Consider the following 26,077-nt stretch of genomic DNA (forward strand, 5'->3'; position numbering starts at 1 on the left):
AGTTCCGTCTAGGTCGCAGCGCAGCTCAGGATGGCGATGATGCACCTGCATCATCGCGGAACGTCCTCAACTCCATCCTCACCGCCACCATGAAGCTATCCGGCGCCTTTGTCGCCTCATCGCTGTACTGCACCGTCCTTGCAGCTCGCCCCACCATCAGTCCCGAGACTGCGCGTCTGATCATTGCCCAGCGCCTGGGCCTATCGCGATTCCACTCTGTCGAGCACCCCGACGCCGAGACAATCAGACACATCAACACGTATGGAGGAAGGCACCAGAAGCTGTTCGGCGCAGACGATGCAGAGCAATCCAAGGCGCACCTGCTGATGTGGGTGGAGGGCGCCGAGCAAGATGAGGCAACAGGTGGGCATACGTGACGACAGCATCGCGAAGGATACGACTAACCCGAGCTCTCAGTCATCATCAACGATGGATCAGACCGCACACACGACTTTGCGATATCGAGTGCGCCATCTATCGAGGACAACCAGCGCCTGGTCATGGACTTCATAGCACAAGCCAAGTCGCTGCCGGCACTCTCAGACCCCCAGCAACGGACATACACGTCCAACTTCGACATTGAGTCGGCGCTCCCACCGAACGAGAAGTCGGACGCTTACAATGGCTACCTCAACATCTGGACCACCGGCGCGAAAGACGACCTATCGACCGAGCAGATTGCCCAGGTGCTGAGCAGCGTCAACAAGAAGGCCGAGGAGACGGGCTTCTCCACGACTGTCGTCATGATGCCGCGTTCAGCCAAGTCCAAGTCCAAGCGCGCTGCCCAACCGTGGGGCGCCTACGATGTCCCCTCCAAGGAGGCCCGCCGCCAGAACCCCGAGGCAATCCTCTCCTCGCAGCCCGTACCTGCTGTCTCCAAGGTGCCCGACCTCGAAGACTTCCCCGTCGTCATTGCGGCCGACAACAAGAAGGGACCTGTTCGCGGCATCCTTCCTAGCTGCTTCAAGTCCATGTCGGCTTGCGAGACTCAGACCCACAACTGCTCCAGCCACGGCGAGTGCAAGCTCCTCCACAAGGGACGTGGATCCGGCCCCGGTCAGGAGACAGTTGACTGCTATGGATGCGCCTGCGCCGCTACGGTCGAGCACAAAGACGGAAAGGGTATGGAGGGCCAGAGAAAGGTCACCTACTGGGGCGGCCCCGCTTGCCAGAAGAAGGACATCTCGGTTGAGTTCTGGCTCTTTGTTGGTGCCGGTGTCACTCTGGCCTTCTTGATCTCTGCTGGTATTGGTATGCTCTACAGCATGGGTGCCGAGGAGCTGCCCAGTGTTATCGGTGCCGGTGTCAGCGGTCCCACAAGGAAGTAAGGGGTTGCTAGATGTATGAACTGGTGGAAATCAGAGGGAGACAGAAGATCGAGCATTGTATATCTGGTGTACGACAGACAGTCTTTGTTAGTTAGCAGTATGGGGCTTGTACTCTATGGGATAATGGCGTTTATAGCACTGCAATTTAGCATTTGAACAAGTTGATACAAATTTGACAGAGTTGATCATCTGCTCAAGTCCACTAATTCGACTGCAAACGATGATGATAATATGTTGATTCGCTCACGTAGCTACTGATGTGTAGCTGTCCAGTATGCCTGTCAGATGTCTCAAACGCCATGTTCCTGAATACATCAAAACTGAACGGCTGAGACATCTCACAGGCGTAATGGATAGCTACACAAATGCTGCAAAGGCCATGACCCTATACATCTTCAGTAACCCCATGTTCGACCCCTAGAAATAAACGCGCGCATCATCACAGTTTTACATTCCTCATGCCTTGGCCTTCTCCACTATTACACCATCGTCGCTCTTGGCCTTCTCCTCGTCCAACTCCTTCATGAACTCGGACTGGATGCCAGCCCTGCGGTTCTCCCACCACTCCTTCTCCGCTGGTGCCTTGGCCGTGATCTCACCGAGACGCTCGCGGATGTGGTTGTTCTGTGCCATTTCTGAAGCGGATTGGAAGATGGTCTGACCCCAGTTCGGTGCGAAGGCATTGGCCTGTCTCAATGTCAGTCATGCTCAAAGAATTGCGAAGCCACCCGACTTCAATCTAGACTCAGGACTCACCTCATTGACGACATCCCTGAGTTCCTCCTCAATCTCCTTCTCCGCTCGCTGGAAACGCTGCCACAGGTCATCGCCCACGCTACCCCTCTGCAGCAGTGCCTGCAGCGCCTGCTTGGCGTTTCTTATCTGAACAATCCTATGTATGTCCTCTGTTGCGCGACGCAATAGCGCAGCCTTAAGTACGCTGTCCGGCACCTTGGGTTCGTCCATATGTAGTAGGGAGAGGTAGACATTGCGTTGAAGATGTGTGGGGAACCAGGGTTCAAGGGATGCGGCGTTGGCGGCTTGACGCTTGCGGTAGAGGTTGGTGAAGACAGTGAATGATCCGGCGAGGATACCGATGTAAGCGATGGGCACGGTAAGCATTACCCAGTCGACCATGTCGAAGGGCCACATGGTGAATGTTGTGTGGGTTGTGTGGTTTGTTTGCGCGGGATGTGAAGAGGTATGACAAGCTCGCGATGCGATGCAGGCGCTGACGTTGGAATAGGAAGGAGCGACGGTGTTCTCAGTAGTGAGATATGGGGTAGGTGAAGACCAAGAGGGAGGGCGAGTCGCTGTTGTCTCACTTATCGATACATGCGAATATCTGTCCAGTTCCGCGCTCGACTAGCGTCCTTCTAGCGCGTCTGCGTCATCCATGTCCGCTCCGCTACAGGCGCCTTCTCGAATCAATCACCAACACCGCCCAAGGTTCACCACTGCACCTCGCCTTTGTCTACTTATTTCTTCTGGTCGCGCTTCCCTTCCAAACCTCTTACCTCTACCCTACCGCCTGCATCACCTTTATCCACTCCACCACGAAATTCATAGCGCTCCGATCATGATATTGAGGGTATGTCTTTATGCCCAATGCGGGTGATATCTTACTAATTCGCACCAGTTTGTTAGCAAAGACGGCCAGTTCCGGTTGACGGTACAGCCCGAGGACACCTTTTCGTCGATTCTGCCCCAGGTTGCCGAGAAGCTGCCCAAGGATGTCGACATCCAGAGCATCAGTGTTAGCAACAAGCCGCAGGGAGGCGACGCGAGGAAGCTTGCTGGCCTCGAGGGCGTAAGCTTCAAGCAAGTGGGACTATCGTACGTGGCTTGCCCGAGCTCGTCTTCACAGCTAACGATACTGTAGAAACGGCGCGCAACTCTTCTTGTCCTTCGAGGAGCAGTCTGTGGCACCGAACGGCCATGCTGCACCTTCAACCGGCGGCGCACGACTAAACGGCAAACCCGTCGAAGAGACCAATATGGGCTCCGTTCCCATCGGCGATGCTCTGCAAACCATAAAGAACCCATGGGAGGTTGTCAGGCAGTCCCCGCTCGACGACAGGCTAGATAGACAGGATGGCAAAATCCCCAGGAAACGCGACGCCCGCATGTGTTCCCACGGGCCCAAGGGCATGTGCGACTACTGTATGCCCCTCGAACCCTACTCGCCCGCATACCTCGCCGAGAAGAAGATCAAGCACCTCTCCTTCCATTCATACCTCCGCAAAGTCAACTCGGCGAAGAACAGGCCAGAGCTCGGTAGCTCGTACATGCCACCGCTGACCGAACCCTACTACCGCGTACGCCCCGACTGTCCATCGGGACACAAGCCGTTCCCAGAGGGTATCTGCACCAAGTGCATGCCTAGCGCCATCTCGCTGAAGCCACAAGAGTACCGCATGGTAGATCACGTCGAGTTCGCCTCGATACAGGTGGTAGACGATGTGATCAACTTCTGGAGACAGACGGGCTGTCAGCGACTGGGCTTCTTGTACGGGAGGTACGAGGAGTATACTGAGGTGCCGCTGGGAACAAAGGCTGTTGTCGAGACCATCTACGAGCCACCGCAAGTCAACGAGGCGGACGGCATCTCGCTAGGCGAATGGGACAATGAGAAGGAGATTGACGAGATTGCCGCACAGTGTGGGCTGCAACGTGTCGGAGTGATCTTTACTGATCTCCTCGACGCGGACAAGGGCGACGGCTCTGTCATCTGCAAGCGACACATGGACTCGTACTACCTTTCGTCCCTAGAAATCTGCTTCGCAGCACGATACCAAGCAAGGTACCCCCGGCCTTCCAAATGGAGCGACACCGGCCGACACGGATCCAATTTCGTAACATGCGTAATCAGCGGCGATGACCAAGGTCAGATTGGCATCTCATCATACCAGGTTTCGAACGATGCCGTTGAGATGGTTCGCGCCGACATCATCGAGCCCTCAGCCGAGCCATCAGTGATGCTTGTTCAATCGGAAGAAGACAACGAAGCCTTGAACCGCGCGCGGTACATCCCCGAAGTTTTTTACAGAAGAATCAACGAACACGGTGCGAACGTACAAGAGATTGCCAAACCCGACTTCCCCGTGGAATATCTGCTTCTCACACTAACACATGGATTCCCTACTCAGCCAAATCCTCTCTTCACTGGTGGCAAGTTCCCGATTGAGAACCGCGAGGCTATGGGCGAGATGCCAGAGATTTCACATCTTGGCAAAGCTCTCAACGCCAGAGCGAACGGGCTGGCGCTCAACACAACCAGCGGCCTCAATGCCATTTCGAATTTCCACATGCTTTGCTTTATCCATAACCTCGGCATTCTGTCAAAGGTGCGTCACTGCAAAACTGCATGGATGTTTTGCTAACTGTACGACTAGGACGAAGAGTCACTGCTCTTCAAGGTAGCATCAACGCACGACACCTCAGAAGGCTCAGCGCTCCAACATACCGGAGGCTGGGCAACCCTTCTGACCATTCTCAAAGAAAGTGGTGAGCGCCCCCCGAAACGTTCCTATCAATCTTCGCCCCAATCCAAGTCGGCCAGTAGGGGGGCTGCAGCCTTAGACCACACCCGCGGTACGATGCGACAGTCCTCCTATGGCTCAGATTCCGATTCAGTACAGTTGGCTAAGAGGGTAAAGGGGGTTAAGCTTGGGAAGTAGATTAGTCTAGGCTAGTCACACTCCTGGGGCGCGACCTCTGACACCATAGGTCTGTAACCCGAGCGACAATGGAAAGGCTCATGAAGCCTGGAAGTGGTGGGCATACTGGTGGAGTTGAGGAGCTTGGTATGAGCGGAAGTGCATGCATTGTCTGGCGTCTTCGCAGATTCCTAATATCTGGTGATCGCTCGAGAAGAAATCAGGATGTGCAATATATCCGTTGAACTGTGTTTTGGACATCTTCTGCCGTGAGACATTTCCGAAGTTATCGCTTGCTCTATGTGAATCGCTCAACTTATCTGATTTGTTAATATAGACGTGTGTTGTGGAAATTTCTATACGGCCTATGAATCTTGTGAGCGTGATTGAAAGATGGCGAACTGTACTGTATGCAGCGATGATGATATGATTAGAGAAAGAAGACGTGGTCTGTGCAGAAACGTGAGTTCGCGGTCTCGCGTCGACGCGTCGCACTTTAGCAGTCCAGCTCAACATCCCAACCTCGACACCTCAATCTCCACACAACCACCACAATGGCCGATTTCTTCAACGTAAAAGCGAGGCAACAAGCCGCTGCAAAGGCTAGCTCATCAAAAGCGCCTACGACGAAGCAGGAGCCCAATCGCATGCAGCCATGGGTTGAGAAATAGTACGAACGCAACACCTAGACACAACATTTAGCACCCTCACTAATAGCATCACAGCCGCCCCAAAACCCTCTCCGAAGTAACAGCCCAAGACAACACAATCCAAATCCTGTCCCGCACCATGCAATCCTCCAACCTCCCCCACATGCTCTTCTACGGCCCCCCAGGCACGGGAAAAACCTCCACGATCCTCGCCCTCGCCAAAGAACTCTACGGCCCCGAACTCATGAAGTCGCGCGTCCTCGAACTGAACGCCTCAGACGAACGTGGTATTAGCATCGTACGCCAGAAAGTCAAGGACTTTGCGCGCCAGCAACTCAGCGTAGCGCCCACCTACAACGTTATGACGGAAGACGCGAGCAGCGGCGAGACAAAACAAGTGAGGTACAGGGATAAATACCCGTGTCCGCCGTTCAAAATCATTGTGCTGGACGAGGCGGACAGTATGACGCAGGATGCGCAGAGTGCGCTGCGTAGGACGATGGAGACGTACAGTCGCATGACGAGATTCTGTCTCGTGTGTAATTACGTCACGAGGATTATCGATCCGCTTGCGTCGAGGTGTTCGAAGTTCCGCTTCAAGAGCCTGGATCAGGGAAATGCGGTTAAGCGTGTGGGTGATATTGCGAGGTTGGAGAATGTGCAGTTGGAAGAAGGGGTTGCAGAGGAGTTGGTCAGGGTCGCAGATGGCGATCTGAGAAAGGCGATCACGTTCTTGCAATCCGCGGCTAGGCTTGTCGGCGCTGTCGTCCAGGCTCAGGGTGCGGGAGGCAAAAAGAAGAAGAAGGTTGTTGCTGAGGACGACGAGATGGATGTCGATTCTACGGCGGCGCCAGCTCAGACACCCGCTGTTTCCCTCCCCATCATCGCCGAGATCGCGGGTGTGCTACCACCAGCTACACTATCTTCCTTCAGCGATTCGCTCTTCCCCAAGTCTTCGGCTACCAAGTCGATACGCTACAACGAGATTGCCAAGGTGGTGGAGAATATGATTGCAGAGGGGTGGAGCGCGTCGCAGACTGTGGGTCAGTTGTACGAACAGATCATGTATGATGAGAGGGTCGAGGATGTGAAGAAGGTCAGGCTGGCGGGTGTGTTTAGTGAGACGGATAAGAGGCTTGTGGATGGTGGGGATGAACATCTTGCTGTGCTGGATTTGGGGGTTAGAGTTGCGGGGGTGCTTTGTCTCTGAGGGAGTAGCGGCGCTGTCATGGGGTTTGTGTCTTCGTACAGCATACTGCGTGCGGAACATGAAGAGACGTATTTGATGGAACAGTAGCACTCATAGTAGCGTCTTCATTTACATGATCAAATAGAAAGCTACATTACATTCGTATCGTATCGCGTGGGGATATCTCAAAAAGGATATACAAAGAATAAACATGCGAAAGCACACGTTGTACTCCCGCTCAAAGCTCGTCGTATAGCGCTCAGCGCATGGAAGCCATCGTTCTCGTCATTCGGTCGGGCCTAGTTCACCCAACATCCAAAAAATACTCCGCTTTTTTCCTACACATACAACTCCGAGAAATACCCGTGAAAAGATGAAGAAAGAATGCGGACCGATCGCAGCGTGATCTCATCAACGTCCATTAGCGTAGTCGTAACAGGCTATGCGAAGATGCAAAATCCGGCTCCAACACTGAACATAGCGATTGCAGCCAGTGTCTCCGTTTTGACCGCGAATCTGTTGCCAGTAGACGGGGAATTCGATGGCGTAGCTGAAGCGCTGGCTTGAGTAGCAGAAGACGCTGTCGGCGAAGCGCTCTCCGAGGATATTTCAGATGACGAAGGCGACACTACGTCGGTAATTGTTGACGCCGACTGCGATGTCTTAGTAAGTGTGGTCTGTGATGTTGATGTCGACATTGTGGGAGAAGAATCGCTGGCGTTGGAGGACGAGGGCGCCGACACAGGCGCAGATGCGATCGCGGAGGAAGACACGGACGTTGAAGCCAAAGATGATGAGGCAGAAGAGGAAGCACTCACCACCACCGTGTCCGTACTCTGTGCTTGACTCACAACACCCGCGCCCGCTTCTGACGTCGCAGCCGCAGCAGCGGGATACAGCTCCGGCAACAGACTCTTGACGTCTCCGGGTAATTTCTGGTACCAATTCGGCTCCAGATCGCCTGTTGGCATGGGGGCGTTGGGGCCCGTGGGCATAGCCGTTTTGAGCACTGACAAGACCGAGAGGAGTGTTGGGTTCATGGTTGCAGGATCGATTGCGCGGTCTTGGAGGTTGGGTATGTGGATTGCTGATGCGAAGGCGCCAGTGGAGGCGAAGGCCATGAGGATGGAGATGGACTTCATTGTCGTATAGAGGTGTGCGGTTTGGGGGTGATTGATATGTTGTTGAGATGGGTTGGCGTGGTGTTCGCGTGGCGGGTAAAAGAATGTGGGGTGATTGATACTTCTTTGGGAGGATAATGAACGAGCGTGGGTTTTCAGCGAGAGCGAGTGTCGTGAATATAGTAGGTTGTTGTTGACAAACAAACGCGTGCAATGGAGTCACTGCGATGCACGACTGCGAGCTTTTTGCGCGATATGACGTCGAATCGGGCGGGGAAAGAGTGCTCGGTCCCTCTGTTCAGTTGACCGTTTGGGACGTTGAGAAAAAGAAAGTATCGTTGGGAACCGTTCGGCCAAGTCGTTATGTACCCGGGCTTCCTGAGCCGCCGTCGAAGTAAGAACGATTGTATGGCGCTTTGCTGGCGAAAATTCGAGATCGCAAGTCCGATTGGAACGTGCAAAATTGTCTTTCACTGCACTTGTAACCGTCTGAAATGGGGCAATACGATGATGGTGCTGCGCGAAGCCGTGTGTACGTCCAATGAGTGACCAAGTGACGAGAAGTTTGATGAGACTCTGTGCGACTGTGCCACAATAAAATTAAGTGACCTTCTGACGAAGAAGCGGGTATGAAAAAAGAAGAAGAAGCGAGATGCGAGTTCCAGCGCGCTCGAAAGAGAGATAATCAAAGCAGGTGTTGAGATGCCTGGTAAACAAAAGCAACCCGCGAACCAGATTTGAAGCTGAGGGGAAAATTACCGAGCGGCTGGGTAGTTTGGACATGACATCTGAGGCATCGACCAACCCTAGCAACATACGTTCCGTGTCGCAGCCTTACCTCAGATGCGAACTCTCTAATGATATTCGCCCCCCTGTGCCGTCGGTTGTTGCAAGTTCTGACGTGCTTGCGCGCTAAGCCTCACCACAGCGGCGGCCATTGAAACATGCTCGTTGTTTCGGAACATTTCACGAACCGAAACGTGCGGCACCTGATGAGTACTCATGAGAATAAGGTACGGCGAGGGAACTGTTCTTAGAATAGTTCTTGTGGAGTGGCAGAAGTTTCTCCAGTGAGTGAAGTCCAAGTGTTGGCGCACATGCGCGCGATGGAAGGTTTACAAGAGACTCGGCGGTTTTCGAGCCATTTGCCGGCGGCAACATCGTGTCACTTTGAAGCCATCTTTCGGCTTCCTGGTCGTGTCTTCTGTTTGCTCCTCGTTTGGGCTGCATCAAGCTCGATTCCATAAGGGAGGCGGAGGTAGAGACTGATCGAAGAAAGGCGCATAGGAGGACAAGTATGGAAATGGGGATGATGAGGAGATGCAGCTGAAAATCACCTCATCGCGTGTCAGCGCTTTGCGTTCAGTAGCATGCTTCTCTGGCTGGCCCCATTCATCCGTAGACGGGAAGTTACGCGTCCAGGAAGCCTTCTTCCGAGCAGTGTTCACATGCGACCCGTCCCAAGCTGGAGGTGTGCCGTCGGTGGTTGCGGACTCCGGAGACTGGAGAGAGTTGATGCGAGCGCAAATGAGATGGAAGACCAGGGTTCCCCGCGGAGGTGCTATCCCAAAGCAGACGAACCTCGGCATCCCTTCCCACGACGCCACGCATCATGTTCGCTCAGGTACGAACGTGACAGTGTGCGATTGTCAACTAAGGCAGGTGCTAATCCACACGGCGTCTCTGGATAGGCTTGGTGCTTGGGCGACCGGCATATAAGATGCACTGCACATGGCCGCCCCAACTAGGACGGTACCCACCGCTACCAATCACCATAGCCCCGCGATAGCTGTCGAAGCTTCTCACGACAAAGTCGCATCGTACCAAACTACAGTTCTACCAACAGTCATACTAGACAATATGGCAGCTCCAGCAAGTGCGGATATCAAGAAGCTCGAGGGGAAATGGGTCATGGTAAGTTCCAAGAAGCTTCCAAGTCCTCGTGTTCTCTGCATACCTTCATCCTTTCGTGCATCGCAACATCGCTCTAACACATCCTAGAACAAGTCCCTCTCGGATGCATTCGACGCCGTCCTCGCCCTGCAGGGTATGGGCTGGCTGACGCGCAAAGCCCTCGGCGCAGCAACCGTAACCCAACACCTGTACCAAACCACCATAGACGGCGAAGACAACACGCCAACGACAGAGATCAAGATCGACCAACTCATCACCGGCGGCATCAAAGGCTCCACCGAGACTCGCATTCTAGACTGGCACTACCGCGAGCACGTCGACCGGCTCTTCGGCACCGTCAAGGGACGGTCGCGCTACATTGCCCTTGCCAAGGCAATCGAAGAAGGGAAAGCTGCGGGTGTGAGTGAGGAAGATGCAAAGTATGTGGCGGAAGGCTGGTTGAAGGAGACAGAAGAAGGAGATGTTGTAGAGAGCTTTGTGGAGAACGAGGCGAACAAATGGACTGCCTGGCAGATTTGGGGGTTCGCGGATATTGGGGGTGAGAGGAAGCTGACAAGGAAATTCGTGGTTAGGAAGGTGGGGAGTGATGAGGTTGTTAGGGTTAGGCTTGTATATGACTACACGGGCGCGTTGGATCAGACGGCTTAAGCTGCAGGTCTGTACATATCCGTTAGATTAATCAAAGAGCTGTCATTCCTGATTTGATCAGAGCGTTGTCTTGTGCGTTTCATTGCAAGGCCTCGCTCTTAAAACAGGCTATGCTGTCCCTCGAGTCGATGAAGAGTCGTGCAAGTTCTCTCACCCATAGTATGTACCACTTTGCACAACACAACACGACCACGAATTAGATTAGCCGGACCCTCGTACAGTTGAGCTCATGCATGGATACAGAATCCTTTTACTGGTCTGACTACCTGATAAAGAGCTCTCCTAGTACCACGGAAATTAGTGGCTGCGTCCCATGCTGCACCTGACAGGCTTAAGTACTGCAGTATACCTCTCGCAGCAGGCGCCACAACATCTGCAACTCTCTCTATTCTGTTCTTTTGCAGGCGTTGGTGCAAATCGACATTTTCGCCATGGGCACGTTTAACATGGCCGATACAAGCTTTCTGACGGATCTCTTCCTTGCTCTTATCGTTCTGACATCTACGATCCTCATCCTGATGCTGGTTTGCCTCGTCATTCGCCTCATCAATCGACACAAGAGAAAGGCCACTCAACAACCAGCCCAAGAGCCCGCTCTACTCGATCTCGAATCCGGTCGAGAGTCCCGCCTATCGCATCGCCTTTCGCGGCAACAAATACAACAGGAGCACTACGAAGACTTACAGCAACGCTACTCGTCCGTACCGCCATCACCATCAATCGAATTACTACCCGAGATCAAGACGAGCGCGAGTGATGACAGAGCGAGCGAGTGGTTGGAACGCGGAGTTACCGACGAAGGCATCAATGTGGTTCATGGGGATTTGGGGGAGAAGAAGTCGGAGATGACACAGGCGGTGGTGGTTAGGCCGAAGAAACAGTTGAGATGGGAGTGGAGGGATGGGAAGGTGGATAACGGCGCTGTACCGAAGAGATCTAGGGTCATTGAACGGACGGATAAGGATGGGATCGTGTGTAGGGAGTATCGGACGGAATGAGAGAGTGGACAAGGGCTTGGTGGAAGCATCTAGAGGTAATTGTAATAAAGAAGGTTTCGAGTAATGTGCTCTTTCACTATCTCATGTCAGCATCTGGAAGATACTGGCATAGTTGAAGGAACGTTGGCACGTGGAGTTATCGTGCGACTGATCCAAAGTACCTTCCTAGCTGCGCCTGTATTCATCGCACGACTGTGGTATAAAGCCGCTTGAATGCTGACGTGGCTTGTCATCTTAGTTCGGGAGCACACAGTAGGACTTATGTCCGCAAGGGTAGCCATGACAGCTGGTACGCGTCCTGTCAACTCCATGGTAGCTCAGGCTGGACTGTAGGATTGTTGTGAACACAAGTAAATCCTGTCTGCTGGTAGCACTGTTGTCATATCCTACCTATAGCCAGTGACATTATAGGCGTTGTATGACGGCGAAGACTGGTGTATAGTTCTGTGTTCCCCCCTTTACCCGGGTTCGGATCTTACAAATGATACGCTGAGCTCCATAGACCAGCAAGCAAACACAGTACCTTTGTTCTATCAGACCTTGGATTCCAGACACTCTCGACATCGACGGAATCTGACACTGTGTATCATGGCGAACATCGAAGGAAACCATATTGATGTCGACACGCATCCGTACACTGGGATGCCGGAAAGCTTCTACGGCAAGGCCTCGGAGGTTCTCAATGCGGACGTTGGTTTTGGAGAGAGTGGTCACGCGAACTCGCTGATTGTCGACATACCAATGACTACGCACCTCACCTCAACAAAGCACTCTCAATATATGCAACCCTCGTCGTTGGCTCAATTCATACACCCTGCCACGTATAGGGATGCAACTCCAGAAGACACACGTCCTATTGGCGCCATCTTCGTGGTTGTCCTCGCTGGTATCATCGGTCTTGCAGTCCCAATCACCCTCTTGACACTGTACCTGAAACGCGCCAGACAGGAAACGAAGCAGATGGAGGAAGAAGACGCGGTCTTAGAGGATGTGCTATATCGCAGTAAACTCAACGATAGAGCGTGGGATGTGGGGTTGAAGCGACTGCACAGGGCCTCCATTAGGAAGTGGTCCAACGAAGAAGCCAGTGTACAGTTCGTGGGTGTGCTTGGGCGGCCGAACTTGGATATGAAGACTCCGTGGTTGCAAGGCTGTGCGGAGCGCGAGATGCTGGAGAAGCTATTTGAGCGGGAAAATAGGGTGCGTAGAGGTAACAGGGAGAAACCATTGCCAGCGTGCCCGGAGTGATATCGATAGCGGCGAGACCGTTGAAATTGATAACCGATGATGCGCCCATCGAGCAGCAGTTGTCAAGTACGAGTAAGCGTAAGCGTACGCGCACGCTACATGTATTTACCTGTTCTTGGGGCGTCTGTTTGTAGCTTCGGGTAGTGGGCAGTATGCGATTCAAGAAAGGACTGCAAGGCGAAAGACATGGGTCCTCCAGGCATGTATGCGGCTTCATCAACGATTCGCATGGAATTAGTACAAGATAAGATTTGTGGCGACCTCAAATAAGGAGAGAGCTAAATGGGTCTGGAGCCTACACTGACATTGGGTCGCCTACTTTGCAAGTTTTCATCTTGATGTAGGTTCCATGGGGTTTAGAGTTTTCCTTGAATGAGGTGTGGCTGGTTGCTGTGGTGAAATAGTGAGGCGGTCTTGATGTCCGGAGATGTCTGAGGATGAAGAAGAACAGAGACAACGGTGACCGTAGACAGAAAGCGTACGTAAGCTCGCATTAGAGTGGTCTGCATCAAAACTCGACTGCACGTCGATCAGCGGAGATGCAGATGCAGGGGTGAAAGACGTTGGCCAGCGGTAAGAACGTGGTAAGACGGTTACGCTAGGCTGCAGCCGAGTTAGCGTAGAAGCTTGGACAATCGACCAAATTTCACGACAGGGTAAACAAGAGCTGTTTGGGTTCATTTACTTGAACTATTCTTTCTCTCGCTCGATAATCACACGCCCGACGCGCCTGAACACGAAATCCTGCCTCTAAGCGCTCCTTCTCCCATCCACGACTGCGACTTCCCCCCAAAGCAGCTGCCCGCCCCGCTCGCTTCTACCACCCGCCGACACCCCACTGACGACCTCGGAGCACACGAGCTCCTCACACCACCTTACGCGCACCATGTCGGGCGAATTGGATATCGACTTCACGCGCCGAAACAAGAAGCCGCGCCCGCTCTCGGACCACGAGAAGGAAAAGCTGGATGAATTTGTCGACGCGATCCATTACTCGGCGAGGTGGGTTGTCAACACAAGAGGCGGTCAGCGCGTTTTCTTTATTGACCGCGAACACAGATACTCGGACGACGCATACGAATACCGCCATGTGCAGCTGCCTAAGCAAATGCTGAAGGCTATCCCAAAAGACTACTTCGACGGCGCGCGAGGCACACTGAAGCTGCTCTGGGAGGAGGAATGGCGGGCACTGGGCATCACACAGGTACGCGTGGTTTTGATACAGGCTGCAACATATATGCTGACTTGGGAACAGAGTTTGGGATGGGAGCACTACGAGGTCCATGAGCCAGAACCTCACATTTTGCTTTTCAAGTACGTTGTGTCAGAGCATACGCCGCGCGCTGCAAGCTAACACTCCAACAGGCGACCGATCAACTACCAGCCTCCCATGCACTGATCTAACATCGAACCGCGGCGCAGCCAGAGGTCTACTCCACATTGACCGAACACGCGCAACAGCTGCGCACACCACCACGGCACACGAGACGGCCTATTCGCGATACCTTCTTTATCCATTTTCAGCGAGGCGCGTTAAACATAACGACGATATGATTACGGTGGTATGATCGATGCGCTGGGGTTGTAGGTTTACGACCGGGTCGAAAGCGCGTCACTATATCCATTATGATAGGGTACCCGAAGCCCACAATTGTACATATGGCCGAGGCAGGAGGTGCAAGGAGTACTGGACATTGGGCAAGAGAATATGGATTAGGTATATGGTTGTTAATTGCTATGCGGATTTATGATAGATCCATAGCTCCTTCACCTGGTCCAAATTTGATACTTGTTGAAATGACCATTTTGCACCAGAGTGCCACGGAGAGCGCGACTTGACGTATGCATACTCATACGGACCGAATCTAGCGTGTTCCACACACTCCTTGCTTTCTGGTATACCCACATGTCAATCTCGGTCCCTGCGTAAGTTTTTCTTGACCTATTTGCTTGTGTTTTCATGATGGGGAAGAGAATCTTGAGTCAACCCCAACAGCGAACACATGCGGACAGGCCAACATCAAGCACCATGGCAACGCCTCCATAGCCCCCGGTGCTTTCTTCGGACGCGGGAGCAACATGCTCGTTGTCGCTCCGTGCTAGATAGTGTCCATTGCGGCCATCTAGAACCGGGGTTTTACCGCCGTATCAATCTAGAATCTGAGGAAGTTCAGCCTATGAGTAGATCTTGAAGATCAATCAGCCCGAATCCAAGGTTACAATATATTGCTGGTCTCAAGAGTAAGCTGGTGGCAAGGAGATGCTGACTGTAGATTCACGACAAATTGAGGGTTCGTCATCCTACACGTATTCCTGCAGCGGTGGCTAAAGATTGATGTTGTGGGCTTAGGCTTCGTCTACGATGTGTTGGCACTTTGTTACCTGTGCATTGTCAAGGTATACCTGGCTCCTTTTATATGCTCAAGCAGACACGACGTAAGAACTCCAACGGTTAGGAGGCAGATTTTCGGACTACCGAGTCAAGGCCTCTCGCATAAATCCAGTGGAAGTGCGCGAAAAATGGTTAGACTGACTCTTCAGAGGGCGCAATATGTAGTCGTGACGACGGAGTGGATGATTCACACACCGGAGAAAAGCGGCCCGACTTTCCCTGAGATGTCATCAGCCTGGGCAGAATCCACACCCTCTAGTCTCTCACATGCGGATCTGCGTTTAAAGATCTCGTAATGTCAACCACGAACCCATGGTCTTTCAAATCTACATGCGGTTGAGCGGACGGATTTCATTCCGGTAATTAGGCCAGTCGCATCAAGCGGGCGATGAGGGGAATATTGGGATCTGACTTTCTTTACGGGCCTTTCAACAACGACCTCCAGTACTCGGAGGAGGATATATCGTTCCGTTGTTGAGAGATTAAACGGTAGTTTAAGCGAGGACGAATGTGGAAGTACTGAGCGTGCAGCTGGGTATCCATCTGTCATCCCGCAGCATCGCAACCCAAGTCTGAGGTCGCTGGCAGTGCGAGGCTAAGCCTGCGTTTTACGTACACTGGCGTAGATCGCATCCGATTTTCCAGCCTTCTTCGGTCTTGGGAGGTTTGGCGGCGCCGCGGTTCTTCACCCAGCCTCCCTGAATCGCGTCAACGGCGAAAAGTGCTATGACATCAACGGCAAGATGCAACGGCAAGATGCAACTCGCTGACTAGGATTGGCGGAGATATTCGGGTCCTGCGCACTGCCGGTGGTCGGAGCGGAAAGCGTTTTGCCTGAAGTGCGAGCGGTGAGAAACGAGACCAGGGGCAGAGCGGAGCGGAGATCGCTATCGAGGGGTCCTATGCTAAGTATGGCAGTAGGGCTTGTGGAGAACACGCGACACGTGCGGAGGCCGTTCATACCATTACCATGGATACTGGCATGGTCGGGCGAGCTGCCTCACGCTGAGGCGGCTCGTGAAAACCTCGGAACGTGGCAAAATGTCGGATCCATCTCGTCGTGCCATGTGCTGTCGAGGCTGCGAACAAGAAAATTCAGCGGTGCAACTGTCAGCTGCAAGGTCCCTCAAACGGTCGTCAACTGTTTACCAGTGCTAGGCGAGCGATAATGATGCGTAGCCGTGGGTGACGTGCATGCGCCAATACTAAAACTATGGAGTATGGTAACGAGTACATAAGAGTAATTCCTCGAGACAGTTAAACTGGATCCTGTGTAGTACAGACGCACAGATAAGCAAGAGCTGGAGTAATGGAAAGATCACATTATTCAGGTGGGGGAAGCCATGCACCGCGGCCATTGGCCCACCGCGAAGTCCTTATCTCTCGGCTGTACGTAAGATAGAATGCAGGAAGCCGCTAGAGCCCATCCAGCTTACCTCCAAGCAACATCCGTGCACCCTGCATCTTGAAACCCATCCCGAGCACATGTCTGCCACAAAAGACTCTCGCAGCGCGCTCTCCAGCGACACTCCAGTATATACGACTGCCACCCCCGATTATGCGCCTGCTCTCTCCCCACACAGGGTTCTAGGTCTCCAAGCTCCAAGGCCAGGCTGATCCCGCCATCCCGCCCGCCTCCGCCCATCCTCTACTTCTTTCGTAGACCTTCAATGACGGCGCGAACCATCAGTCACCTCATACTCCTCGCCGCCGTTACCGGCAACCTAGGGCCCTAAGTAGGACTCGTCTGACTCTCCATTGGATTACCCAACTGGATTTGCATTTCCGGGATATCTCCCATATACCGATTGAACTACCTATCTCCCACGCGATAAGACCTGTCACGAACCCTGCTTCCGATAGCGAGATACTTGCACCCTGATTCGGAAACTAGCCAACGGGCCGTAGTCTATCATAGCCTTATCGCACCCTTCCACCACGCCAGCTAGCCATGACGGCCGTAGCAATGCAGCAGCCGGCTATGGGCCCACGTCCTGTTGTCTCTATAGCACCAGCTCGTCCTCGCACGATACAGAAGTCACCATCCAGCAAGGAGAGCTTGAGCAAGCCCACGTCCAACAACGGTCCAGTATCTAACATCCGCTCACGGAGGGAACGCCCTTGTGACGCGTGCCGAAGGAGGAAGAGCCGCTGTGTGATACACGAGGGCGCTGCTTTGTGTGTCCTGTGCGAGTTCCACAAGCAGGAGTGTACCTTTGTACAAAGCCCACTGCCGCGGAAGAGGAAAGTCGTCGACGGTGAGAAGAAGGACTCGCCAAACAACACCAAGAAGAGGTATGTTTAGGCCACCCCGCTACTGCTTCACGTCCACGGCTCGCGTAGATATATCACTTCCGACATTTGCTATGCCTCTTGCGTCACGCTACCAGGTCACGTGCGCATGTGCAACCTACTTGCTTTTTCATCCCGCATGTGGTCGTGGCACCGGGAGCTGTGGCCCTCGCCAGGCGTCGGCGTATAGCTGGATGTCGTGCTGACATCCTCTGGCAGATCCGTCGACTCAGATCCTCCGCCACTAGCACTATCAACACCCACCATCACAGCAACCGCGCCAAGTCCACCACCACCGCAACCCTCACTATCTCAAATAGCGAGCCTTCACCTGCCTCAGTTTGGAGAGACATTAGGGCTGCAACGGCGGCAACATAGCAGATACATCGGTTTGAGTTCTCCATTCGATTCGCTGCTCATTGGCCTATCACAGTTCGACACCCGTAACGAGTCGACCTTCGACCTTGGTACGCTTCGACGTGTGAACGATCATGAATGTTTCATTATGCTACCTGACGAGAACACACAAGACTTCGCCGGCGAGTCTGAGGCGTTGGGTCAGGTCGAGCAGCTTGTGCACCCACACGGTCCTGCTTTACTAGATCTTTACTTCCAAGTAGTACATCCAAACTACCCCATCATCCAGAAACATCTGTTTGTCGAACGGTATCGCAGAGGCGATCGAGGTTTTTCGCCAGCTTTGTTAGCTGGCATGTACATCCTCGCGCTCAACTGGTGGTCTCTCGACCCCAAGCTAGCAAACTACTCCCGACCTGATGCAGCGCGGCTAGAAGCGATTGCTATGAAGGCGCTCACACTGGCTATGGAGCGACCTAAACTGTCGACGATACAGGCTGGCTTGTTGTTGCTGCAACGTCCTGAAGCGGACTCTTGGAGCTTGACAACACAGTTGGTGGCCATTGGTCAAGAACTAGGCCTGCATCTCGACTGCTCATCATGGTCAGTTCCTCTCTGGGAGCGTGGCTTGAGGAAGCGCATCGCATGGGCGTTGTACATGCAAGACAAGTGGAGCTCACTCATCCACGGCCGGCCATCGCACATCTTCAATGCCAACTGGGCGGTGAAGCCGATTACCGAAGACGATTTTGTTGAGGAAGGAGATGGATACGAGACGCGTCAGGAAGAATCTGAAGAGGAGCAGGTAGAGAGCCACCGAGGCCGGATACTGTTTGCCCAGATGATTGGGCTCACGCAGATCATGGCTGAGGTCATGGACACATTTTACACCCAAACGGCGATCCACGACTTTGCCAATGCGGGGAGAAAGTCGACCGAGTTGATACTCGCACGAGCCAAGCCTGTACAAATCAAGCTTCGTCAATGGCACGAGAAGCTACCCGCAGAGGTCAAGATGAACGTTCCCGAGAAGGGCAAGCTCACCTCTACGGGCTATCTGCATCTCGCGTACTTTGCGACGGAGATTACCCTGCACAGGCGCATAGTGCAGTCGCTCGACTCCACCAACCCCGACTCTTACGGTCTCTTCATGTGCCGCAACGCCGCGAAGACGCGGCTGATCTCTGCTATGGACTTTGTGAACCGTCTGAAGCCAGAACATCTGCAGGGTTTCTGGTACTTTGCTTCCAAAGTCAACTTTACGCTCATTGGCACCTTTGGGTCGCTGTTATGGGCTACGGCACCCGCCAAGGAGGAAGCCGAGTTCTACAAGCTCAGGCTATGCGAGTATCGTTGGACGCTTTCCGTCTCTTCCAAGCGAGCGGACTTTCTTGAGTACGCCGTGTCGATGTTGGACGCGAGTCGCGCCATGCTTAACAATCTGGCGGAGAAGCCGAGCCTCGCAGAACAAATCAGCAGTGCTGGCGTTCCGCCTGCGGCGCCCCCACGGCAATACAGTTCTTTTGCCAATATGGGACCGCCGCAGAACCCGAATGGGGCGGGGCGGTACGAAATGGAAGACGTCGACATGGGCGACGACAACGATCTGAGGAGGATGTCATCAGGTGAAAGCTTCGAGGGCTTTAATGATGGATCTCAATACGGCAGTCGGCCGCATACAGCTGGTAACTCACCTCGCTCAATGTGAGTAGTTGATGCCAGGGGCTTTGACGACTCGCGGGATTGTCGTACAAGTTTCATGAAGCAGTCTTGTGATGTTCAGCGATTAAGCGTTATTTTCATGGTGGGATGGTGGGCGTTATATAGGCACGCCTGGGGCTGCCACAATGGTACTCTGGGATTGCGCCAAAATGGCGCCATATCGCGACAGACGGCACTGGGATACTCCACGGATTTGGTCTTCAGCGACTGTTGGTCACGATTTGATGTTCAGCGATAGTATAGACCGCTTTTTGGATATAGGGTATTGACGAGAAGAATCAATTTTGGTACATTGCCGCCGCCTTCGGGCGGTGCTAGCATACTCGGCCTTTTTTTGAGACGGCATGCACGTGCCGAGTGAAACAAGTAAGTATTGAGCTGACATTGGTGTAACAGGAACGCAGCTTTTGACAGTGATCTGACTGTTCTTGTGGCATTCTGAGTTGGAGATGGGCTGTGCCTGCCGTTGCCTGAATATTTTTACTTCAGGGTTCGGGCAACAGCTGACACGCCTTGACCGCGTTGCCTGCGCCTCGGACCCCGCCCATGATCCCCAACACCCATCACACATTGATCAATTCACGACTATCCACACGCGCATAAACAGTGTTTTCGATATCGCAATCAAAGTTCAAACGGCAAAGCTAAGTAGCGACGGCAATGATGATCGCGTGCACAAGCCCCATACGCGCACACCGCATTCTCTCATGTTCAGACAGCGCGCCGACGCGCGCAACGCGAGCAATTCTCACTCCAACACCTCCGCGCCATATCAGACCACCCTGAAGGCGTTCACGGTCTGACCCGTCCTTCGGTGAAAATGCAAAGGCGTGCGGGTAGGAGCAGCGCTTCATCCCGCTCAAACAGGTCGCTTGGCAGCCTCCTTCAGCCGCACCTGGACAATGCGGCGGGCGCATTGGCGACATGGGGAATTAGGCGTCCGTCATGGGCATTCGGTGATCGACCATTCACGGTGTACGACTCGATGAGGATAAATTAGAAGAGTTGCGCTGCCTCATTGCCCCATTGCCTGAATGCAGCTTCGTGGCTTGGAACCGGTCAGCTTCGTCTTTGGTGCTGCGTGTACTTACTTGTCTTTTTGCTTACCCCTGAGTGTCATATAACGACGTCCGACGCGCTTGCCTGCGATTCAGCCTTGGTATCTGATCAGCGTTCTTGTACTTGTTTATACGCATTCCTCCTTCCTATAATCGACATTGCGCGCTACAGACGACCGACTCTCTGTTCTTCTTTTCCCATTTACCTACACAAACTTGCATTCTGCCACCATGGTCAACGACAACACCGCCTGGAGACGACGCCTAGTGATCTGCTGCGATGGCACATGGCAATCTAGCGTCAGCAGCAAAGACAACATACCCTCAAATGTTGCCAGACTCTGCCGCTTGATAGCGCGTGTTGGCACCGACAAGGACGACGCCTCGAAGAAATTCCATCAGATCGTGTACTATGACTCCGGGATAGGAACCGGGAATCTCAGTACCTCTGAGAGGCGACGACAAGGCGGTACGGGAGCTGGTCTTGCAGAGAACGTCATCGAAGCCTACAACTTCATTGTGCAAAACTACGAGCCGGGTGATGAGATCTTCTGCTTCGGATTTTCGAGAGGAGCTTATACCGCACGTGCGGTTGCCGGGCTGGTCTCGGATATTGGTGTGATTGCACCGGTCAACATGCAGTTCTTCCCGGAGCTGTATCGTCTGTATCAAAGAAACGAAGAGGGTGTTGAGTTCCGGGAGACGAATGAATACAGATGGTTCACCAAGGGCAAGCTCAGCGAGAAGGGTCTACGGATGGAGAAAGAGGGCGTGGATGTCAGGAACATCGACTGGCATGATCTCAAACTGCTGGCGGAAGTATGGGATATTCGACCGCATGGTGAGCTTGCTGTTAGCGAGGGTAGCAGGAAGGTGAAGGTGGTTGGTGTGTGGGACACTGTCGGCTCGTTGGGTGTACCTGATCTTATTGGTATTGATCTGGCGTGGTCGAGGACGAAGTATGGATTTCACAACGTCGAGCTGACGGAGAGTGAGTTTTGACGGTGTCGAAACGTGTGATTCTGGCTAATGATTTGTAGATATCGAGCATGCATTCCAGGCCTTGGCTCTGGATGAGCGTCGGAAGGCTTTCCGCCCTACTCTCTGGTACATTCCCAAAGATCTGGTCGACGATCCCAACAGACCAACACCTGAGCTGAAGCAGGTTTGGTTTCCTGGTGTTCATACAAATATCGGCGGTGGTTCACAAGACGCTTTCGGTGATATGAAGGGAGATTCGGAAAACATCTCTACAGCAACCCTCTGCTGGATGCTTCAAGTCATCTCGCCTCATCTTACCATCGATCGCCATGCCTTCCAGCTGTCCATGGATCAGTACACGCGCTGGCTGTTTCGCCTCCGCTTCGCATGCACCTATCACCACCAGAACTTCCTTCAAAAAGCGTGGAACCTGCTCCCAAAGATCTCCATTCCCGGCATTGGTCACGATACACTCAAACCTCCGCCGCGCTCTCCACCCCACTCGCACACCAATTTCGACTTTAGCTGGGGTACCGGTCCCCTCGTCGACTCTTATAGTGGCATATACTACTTCATCGGATCTTGGCAACGCATGCCCGGCCACGAAGAAGTCGAGTGTTACAACGAAGACACCAAAGCGCCGAAGTGGACCAAACTGCGCGACCTGGGCGACACCAACGAATACATCCACCCCATCGCCTACTACCGCCATCTCGTCCGCGGATGGGACAAGCACTCTCCGCTGAAACACAACTGGAACCGCGGTAATTGGCGTACAAAAGAGGATGATACAGCGAAGTTTTGGTGGTACAAGGACAATGAGCAAGAGAAAGGCGCGATACCTGAGTGGATCATGATGCCGGATGGTCCCGCGGACGAGTACAATTACGAGAGGATGTGGTATAATAAGTGTGAGGAGGTTGCGGGCATAATGGATAAGAGTGTTGGAAAGGAAGAGTTCCGCGGCAAAGGGTTCTTGGAGAACTTGGACAAGGAGATTGACCTGGGTGTTGATGGGATGCCGAAGGATGTCGCGCCTTGAGAGGGAGGTCACGTCAACTTAGGGGAAACCTGAACACCCTAGAGTCTACATCGACGTTGGGCTACCTACTTTGCGTACTTTTACCATGATTTAGTCTGCAAGCCTGTTCATAATTTTCATTGTAGAAGGTAGAGTCCTTGGATACAGGGATCAAACTCAAGGGTGTTGCCGCATACACTGGGATGATATCAGAGGATTGGAAAATCTGGCGTCGATGTATGCTGTACGGTGTTTAGATTTCGGCCTGATTAAGATGTTGTGGTAGATGAGGTAGTTAGTAATGCAGCTAAATTAGTAATTAGCGGGAGGTTATCTTTCTGAGGAGCTGGTCTCTTATGACGACGTGCTCAATTCCTTGTGGTAGACGGGTACAATACTGTTGAGGGAAACATCTAAACACTTATGTCGCCAGCCCAACTGATCTTGACCAGACCTACACATACGTGCGACTGACCTGATAATATAGGTAGGAAATGCCGAAGTTACCTCTAAAAACCTCAAGAAACAAGTCTCTTCGGGTACTGGACGTAGAGGCGGTCCACGGCAGAGTATCACAGGTGAAAGCAAGGTACGGAGGTTGAACCTTGGCTGCATAGACAAAATGCAAGACAATGCAAGCAGCGTTTGTGTGTATCTTCACCCCTTTTAAGTAACTTCATCCTAGTTTCTTAGACAAGATAGATTCGCAAGATCCACATAACTCTTGCGATAGCATGCTATAAACTGCACAAATAGAAATAAGAGGCAGGAAAAACAGCAAAAAAAGAAGTTGTAATGGACGGGTGGGTGATGTGGGATGGGTTAGGGAATGGGCTCGACATGTAGAGTGGATTCAATTCGCCTAGGTGATATACCGAAAACCTCCAGGGGACGTTGAGGGTGGCTGTAGACACAGGAACTTTGTAGTATCTCTTCTATACTCAGCATAGCATGTTAGACCTTCAAAAAAGAGTTACAGGGGGCATCAAGGGGCCAAAAAATGGACGGACGGGTGATCGAAACCCGGACCTCTCGCATGTTGTTGAAGACTTCTGCACTAGGCTTAGCGCTAAAATCCTTGCAAAGCGAGCGCTCTACCACTGAGCCATACGCCCGAGATGTATTGAGTCTCTTGGAGACGTTGATGGGAAATTTTCGTGAAGTTTGGATAATATTTCAAGATTCTTAGGCAATGCGACGCTAGCGCCCGCTTCGGGTTAGCCGCACGTGGATCTTCCCGACCACGTTCCGCAGGCGATCGAAAGCGTGCAACTGCCAGGGTTCACAGCCACGCCTTGGCGCAACCCGGAACCTCGTCGTCAGCACCAACACACCCACATCCTATCACAGTAAACAACACGTCTTCACTATCGTTCCGCACCGATCACCTCCTCATCACCCAAACATAAGCTCCGTACTATTGCGACACTCGACAATTCGAATTGACCGCGCGTCTATCTCGGCACCGCCTTCACGCAAGCTGTCGATAGCTTCGCAAACAAAACAAATCGCACTCGCAACGGAAACCGCCACGATGGGATCCTTAGGCACATATTTCCTAGATGTCGTCTATTCCTTTACAAATTGCATGGTCTGCTTTCCAAGCTCACCACAATTGAAGATCAACAGTCGGAGTTTCAAGATATTACGGCTGCTGGGCGAGGTAAGCTGAGCTACATACAATGGACCGCATTCAGTCAACTAATCGCGACACAGGGTGGCTTCTCATATGTATACCTCGTACAAGACAACTCGAATCAACAACTCCTCGCACTCAAGAAGATTAGATGTCCCTTCGGCCAAGAAAGCGTGAGCCTGGCGCTCAAGGAAGTCGAGGCCTACACACTCTTCTCGCCGCACCCCAACATCATAAACTCAATCGACTACTCCGTTGAAACCGACAAATCAGACTCATCCGCGAAGACCGTATACATCCTCCTACCATACTACCGTCGCGGCAACCTACAAGACATGATCAACGCGAACCTGGTCAACCACACAAAGTTCCCTGAGCGAAGACTCATGGTGTTGTTCCTGGGTGTCTGCAAAGCGCTAAAGGCAATGCATCAGTACAAGATCAAGGGGGGACCCGGCGGCGCGAAGAGTGAAGGCAAGGCGAAGAAGGTCCGGAGGGACGCGAAGAGGGCAGACGCGGAAGCTGCGGAGACAATGGAGATGCGCCCGAGCAGGCGGAATCGCGATCATGACGAGGACGACGAGCAAGAGGCAGAAGGACTGCTAGAGGAGTCAGAAGTCACAGCGGCGCACGAAGGCATTGCGCCTGGTGGGGAGAGGGCGTACGCGCACAGAGATATCAAACCTGGTATGCACTGCATTCATCTCATGGTTGCCCATTCTACAGACTAACACGCGTAGGAAACATCATGATAGACGACGACGGCCAGACACCAATCCTCATGGACCTCGGCTCCCTCGCACCGTCCCCAACACCCGTAACGTCGCGCTCCCTCGCACTACAAATCCAAGACACCGCCGCCGAACACTCCACCATGCCATATCGCGCCCCCGAACTCTTCGACGTCAAGACCGGCTCTGTTATCGACACCAAGGTGGACATCTGGTCGCTCGGTTGCACTCTTTACGCCTGCTTAGTCGGCAAGAGCCCCTTCGAGGCTAGGTCAGATGAGACGGGTGGTAGTCTGAGCATATGTGTCTTGGGTGGTGACTGGAGATTTCCAGACGAGGGTATGCAGAGGGGCAAGCAGAAGGCGAACCCCGAAGATGCTATCACAGACAGCGTCAAAGAGGTGGTGAGGAAGTGTTTGAGGCTGGAGCCGAGCGAGCGACCGGATGTTGATGAGCTCATTGAGATTGTGGAGGGCGTGCTGCGGGAGCTTCCTGAGGATGGCTCGGACGATTAAGTGATGCGGCATTCGCTCAAAGTGGTTTCTCCTCTGATGCGTGCTCGTACGCGTACACTTCTTTCCTACACGGCTTGAGTACTTCCAAAGAAGAATTGGGCTCTTCATTTTTCCATCCAGGCGAGCGTATCGATACGTTTCAATATACCCTTTCACGAGTTGATCTTGCCAACTCGCTTCCAGTCCCACCTCACACAAGGAAAGAACTGAAAAGGTACTCTGCCGTCTACGTTGGTGTAAGGGTTGAAGTTCACATGTTCTTCGGGGTAATGTAGACTTCTAGAAGGCAGTTGTTCAGTTTTTTTTTCATGTAGGAGGTGGTGCCACTCTGACTAGGCGCTATCCTTATATCACAGCGTGGTTTGCTCGATAAGCGCATGTTCTTAGTATTATGGAATATCTCTACAGATTGGCAGAAGAGTCGGTTAGGCGATCTTCGGAGTTACCACTTGTTGGCTGTTTTGGTGGCGGTGATGAAGTGCGCGTATTGGCTTACAGATCCATGCATTACTGCAACTGAACGCTAGCGCGACATCTGCACGCGGCTGTGCTGAGCACTTGTCCGACCCTTTAAGACCCAGCTCTCAGCCTGATGCTCGCGATGTCAGCTCCTTTCG

General features: G+C 52.9%; 12 protein-coding genes and 1 non-coding gene across 13 annotated transcripts; 10 read left to right on the top strand and 3 right to left on the bottom strand.

Annotated features, from left to right (window-relative positions):
- Window positions 1-89: 89 nt before the first annotated feature.
- Window positions 90-1,328, top strand: J4E92_006445 (uncharacterized protein; the record flags this gene model as incomplete). The annotated part of the gene is made up of 2 exons (XM_051497813.1): window positions 90-363; window positions 418-1,328. The coding sequence occupies 2 exons, from the start codon at window positions 90-92 to the stop codon at window positions 1,326-1,328; spliced, it is 1,185 nt and encodes a 394-aa protein (XP_051351539.1).
- Window positions 1,329-1,784: 456 nt separating this feature from the next.
- Window positions 1,785-2,480, bottom strand: J4E92_006446 (uncharacterized protein; the record flags this gene model as incomplete). The annotated part of the gene is made up of 2 exons (XM_051497814.1): window positions 1,785-2,015; window positions 2,085-2,480. The coding sequence occupies 2 exons, from the start codon at window positions 2,478-2,480 to the stop codon at window positions 1,785-1,787; spliced, it is 627 nt and encodes a 208-aa protein (XP_051351540.1).
- A 427-nt stretch (window positions 2,481-2,907) lies between these two features.
- Window positions 2,908-5,008, top strand: NPL4 (nuclear protein localization protein 4; the record flags this gene model as incomplete). The annotated part of the gene is made up of 4 exons (XM_051497815.1): window positions 2,908-2,919; window positions 2,968-3,164; window positions 3,211-4,675; window positions 4,724-5,008. The coding sequence occupies 4 exons, from the start codon at window positions 2,908-2,910 to the stop codon at window positions 5,006-5,008; spliced, it is 1,959 nt and encodes a 652-aa protein (XP_051351541.1).
- Window positions 5,009-5,541: 533 nt separating this feature from the next.
- RFC2 (Subunit of heteropentameric Replication factor C (RF-C)) lies at window positions 5,542-6,847 on the top strand (the record flags this gene model as incomplete). Its single annotated transcript, XM_051497816.1, has 2 exons — window positions 5,542-5,657; window positions 5,713-6,847. The coding sequence occupies 2 exons, from the start codon at window positions 5,542-5,544 to the stop codon at window positions 6,845-6,847; spliced, it is 1,251 nt and encodes a 416-aa protein (XP_051351542.1).
- A 588-nt stretch (window positions 6,848-7,435) lies between these two features.
- Window positions 7,436-7,968, bottom strand: J4E92_006449 (uncharacterized protein; the record flags this gene model as incomplete). Its single annotated transcript, XM_051497817.1, has 2 exons — window positions 7,436-7,479; window positions 7,662-7,968. 2 exons carry the CDS (start codon window positions 7,966-7,968, stop codon window positions 7,436-7,438), a joined length of 351 nt encoding a protein of 116 aa, XP_051351543.1.
- Window positions 7,969-9,807: 1,839 nt separating this feature from the next.
- J4E92_006450 (uncharacterized protein) lies at window positions 9,808-10,509 on the top strand (the record flags this gene model as incomplete). The annotated part of the gene is made up of 2 exons (XM_051497818.1): window positions 9,808-9,861; window positions 9,949-10,509. 2 exons carry the CDS (start codon window positions 9,808-9,810, stop codon window positions 10,507-10,509), a joined length of 615 nt encoding a protein of 204 aa, XP_051351544.1.
- Window positions 10,510-10,940: 431 nt separating this feature from the next.
- J4E92_006451 (uncharacterized protein) lies at window positions 10,941-11,507 on the top strand (the record flags this gene model as incomplete). The annotated part of the gene is made up of 1 exon (XM_051497819.1): window positions 10,941-11,507. The coding sequence occupies one exon, from the start codon at window positions 10,941-10,943 to the stop codon at window positions 11,505-11,507; it is 567 nt and encodes a 188-aa protein (XP_051351545.1).
- A 588-nt stretch (window positions 11,508-12,095) lies between these two features.
- On the top strand, window positions 12,096-12,755 carry J4E92_006452 (uncharacterized protein; the record flags this gene model as incomplete). The annotated part of the gene is made up of 1 exon (XM_051497820.1): window positions 12,096-12,755. The coding sequence occupies one exon, from the start codon at window positions 12,096-12,098 to the stop codon at window positions 12,753-12,755; it is 660 nt and encodes a 219-aa protein (XP_051351546.1).
- Window positions 12,756-13,641: 886 nt separating this feature from the next.
- On the top strand, window positions 13,642-14,154 carry J4E92_006453 (uncharacterized protein; the record flags this gene model as incomplete). Its single annotated transcript, XM_051497821.1, has 2 exons — window positions 13,642-14,069; window positions 14,121-14,154. 2 exons carry the CDS (start codon window positions 13,642-13,644, stop codon window positions 14,152-14,154), a joined length of 462 nt encoding a protein of 153 aa, XP_051351547.1.
- Window positions 14,155-17,098: 2,944 nt separating this feature from the next.
- J4E92_006454 (uncharacterized protein) lies at window positions 17,099-19,504 on the top strand (the record flags this gene model as incomplete). Its single annotated transcript, XM_051497822.1, has 2 exons — window positions 17,099-17,442; window positions 17,659-19,504. 2 exons carry the CDS (start codon window positions 17,099-17,101, stop codon window positions 19,502-19,504), a joined length of 2,190 nt encoding a protein of 729 aa, XP_051351548.1.
- Window positions 19,505-20,807: 1,303 nt separating this feature from the next.
- J4E92_006455 (uncharacterized protein) lies at window positions 20,808-22,599 on the top strand (the record flags this gene model as incomplete). Its single annotated transcript, XM_051497823.1, has 2 exons — window positions 20,808-21,567; window positions 21,617-22,599. 2 exons carry the CDS (start codon window positions 20,808-20,810, stop codon window positions 22,597-22,599), a joined length of 1,743 nt encoding a protein of 580 aa, XP_051351549.1.
- A 980-nt stretch (window positions 22,600-23,579) lies between these two features.
- On the bottom strand, window positions 23,580-23,693 carry J4E92_006456. The gene has a single exon. It is a non-coding gene; the product is annotated as a tRNA-Ala (tRNA).
- Window positions 23,694-24,112: 419 nt separating this feature from the next.
- Window positions 24,113-25,460, top strand: J4E92_006457 (uncharacterized protein; the record flags this gene model as incomplete). The annotated part of the gene is made up of 3 exons (XM_051497824.1): window positions 24,113-24,241; window positions 24,295-24,901; window positions 24,955-25,460. 3 exons carry the CDS (start codon window positions 24,113-24,115, stop codon window positions 25,458-25,460), a joined length of 1,242 nt encoding a protein of 413 aa, XP_051351550.1.
- Between the last annotated feature and the right edge of the window lie 617 nt (window positions 25,461-26,077).

This window comes from Alternaria infectoria (assembly GCF_024043175.1).
Source record: "Alternaria infectoria strain BMP 0036 chromosome Unknown scaffold_10, whole genome shotgun sequence".
Classification (NCBI taxonomy): domain Eukaryota; kingdom Fungi; phylum Ascomycota; class Dothideomycetes; order Pleosporales; family Pleosporaceae; genus Alternaria; species Alternaria infectoria.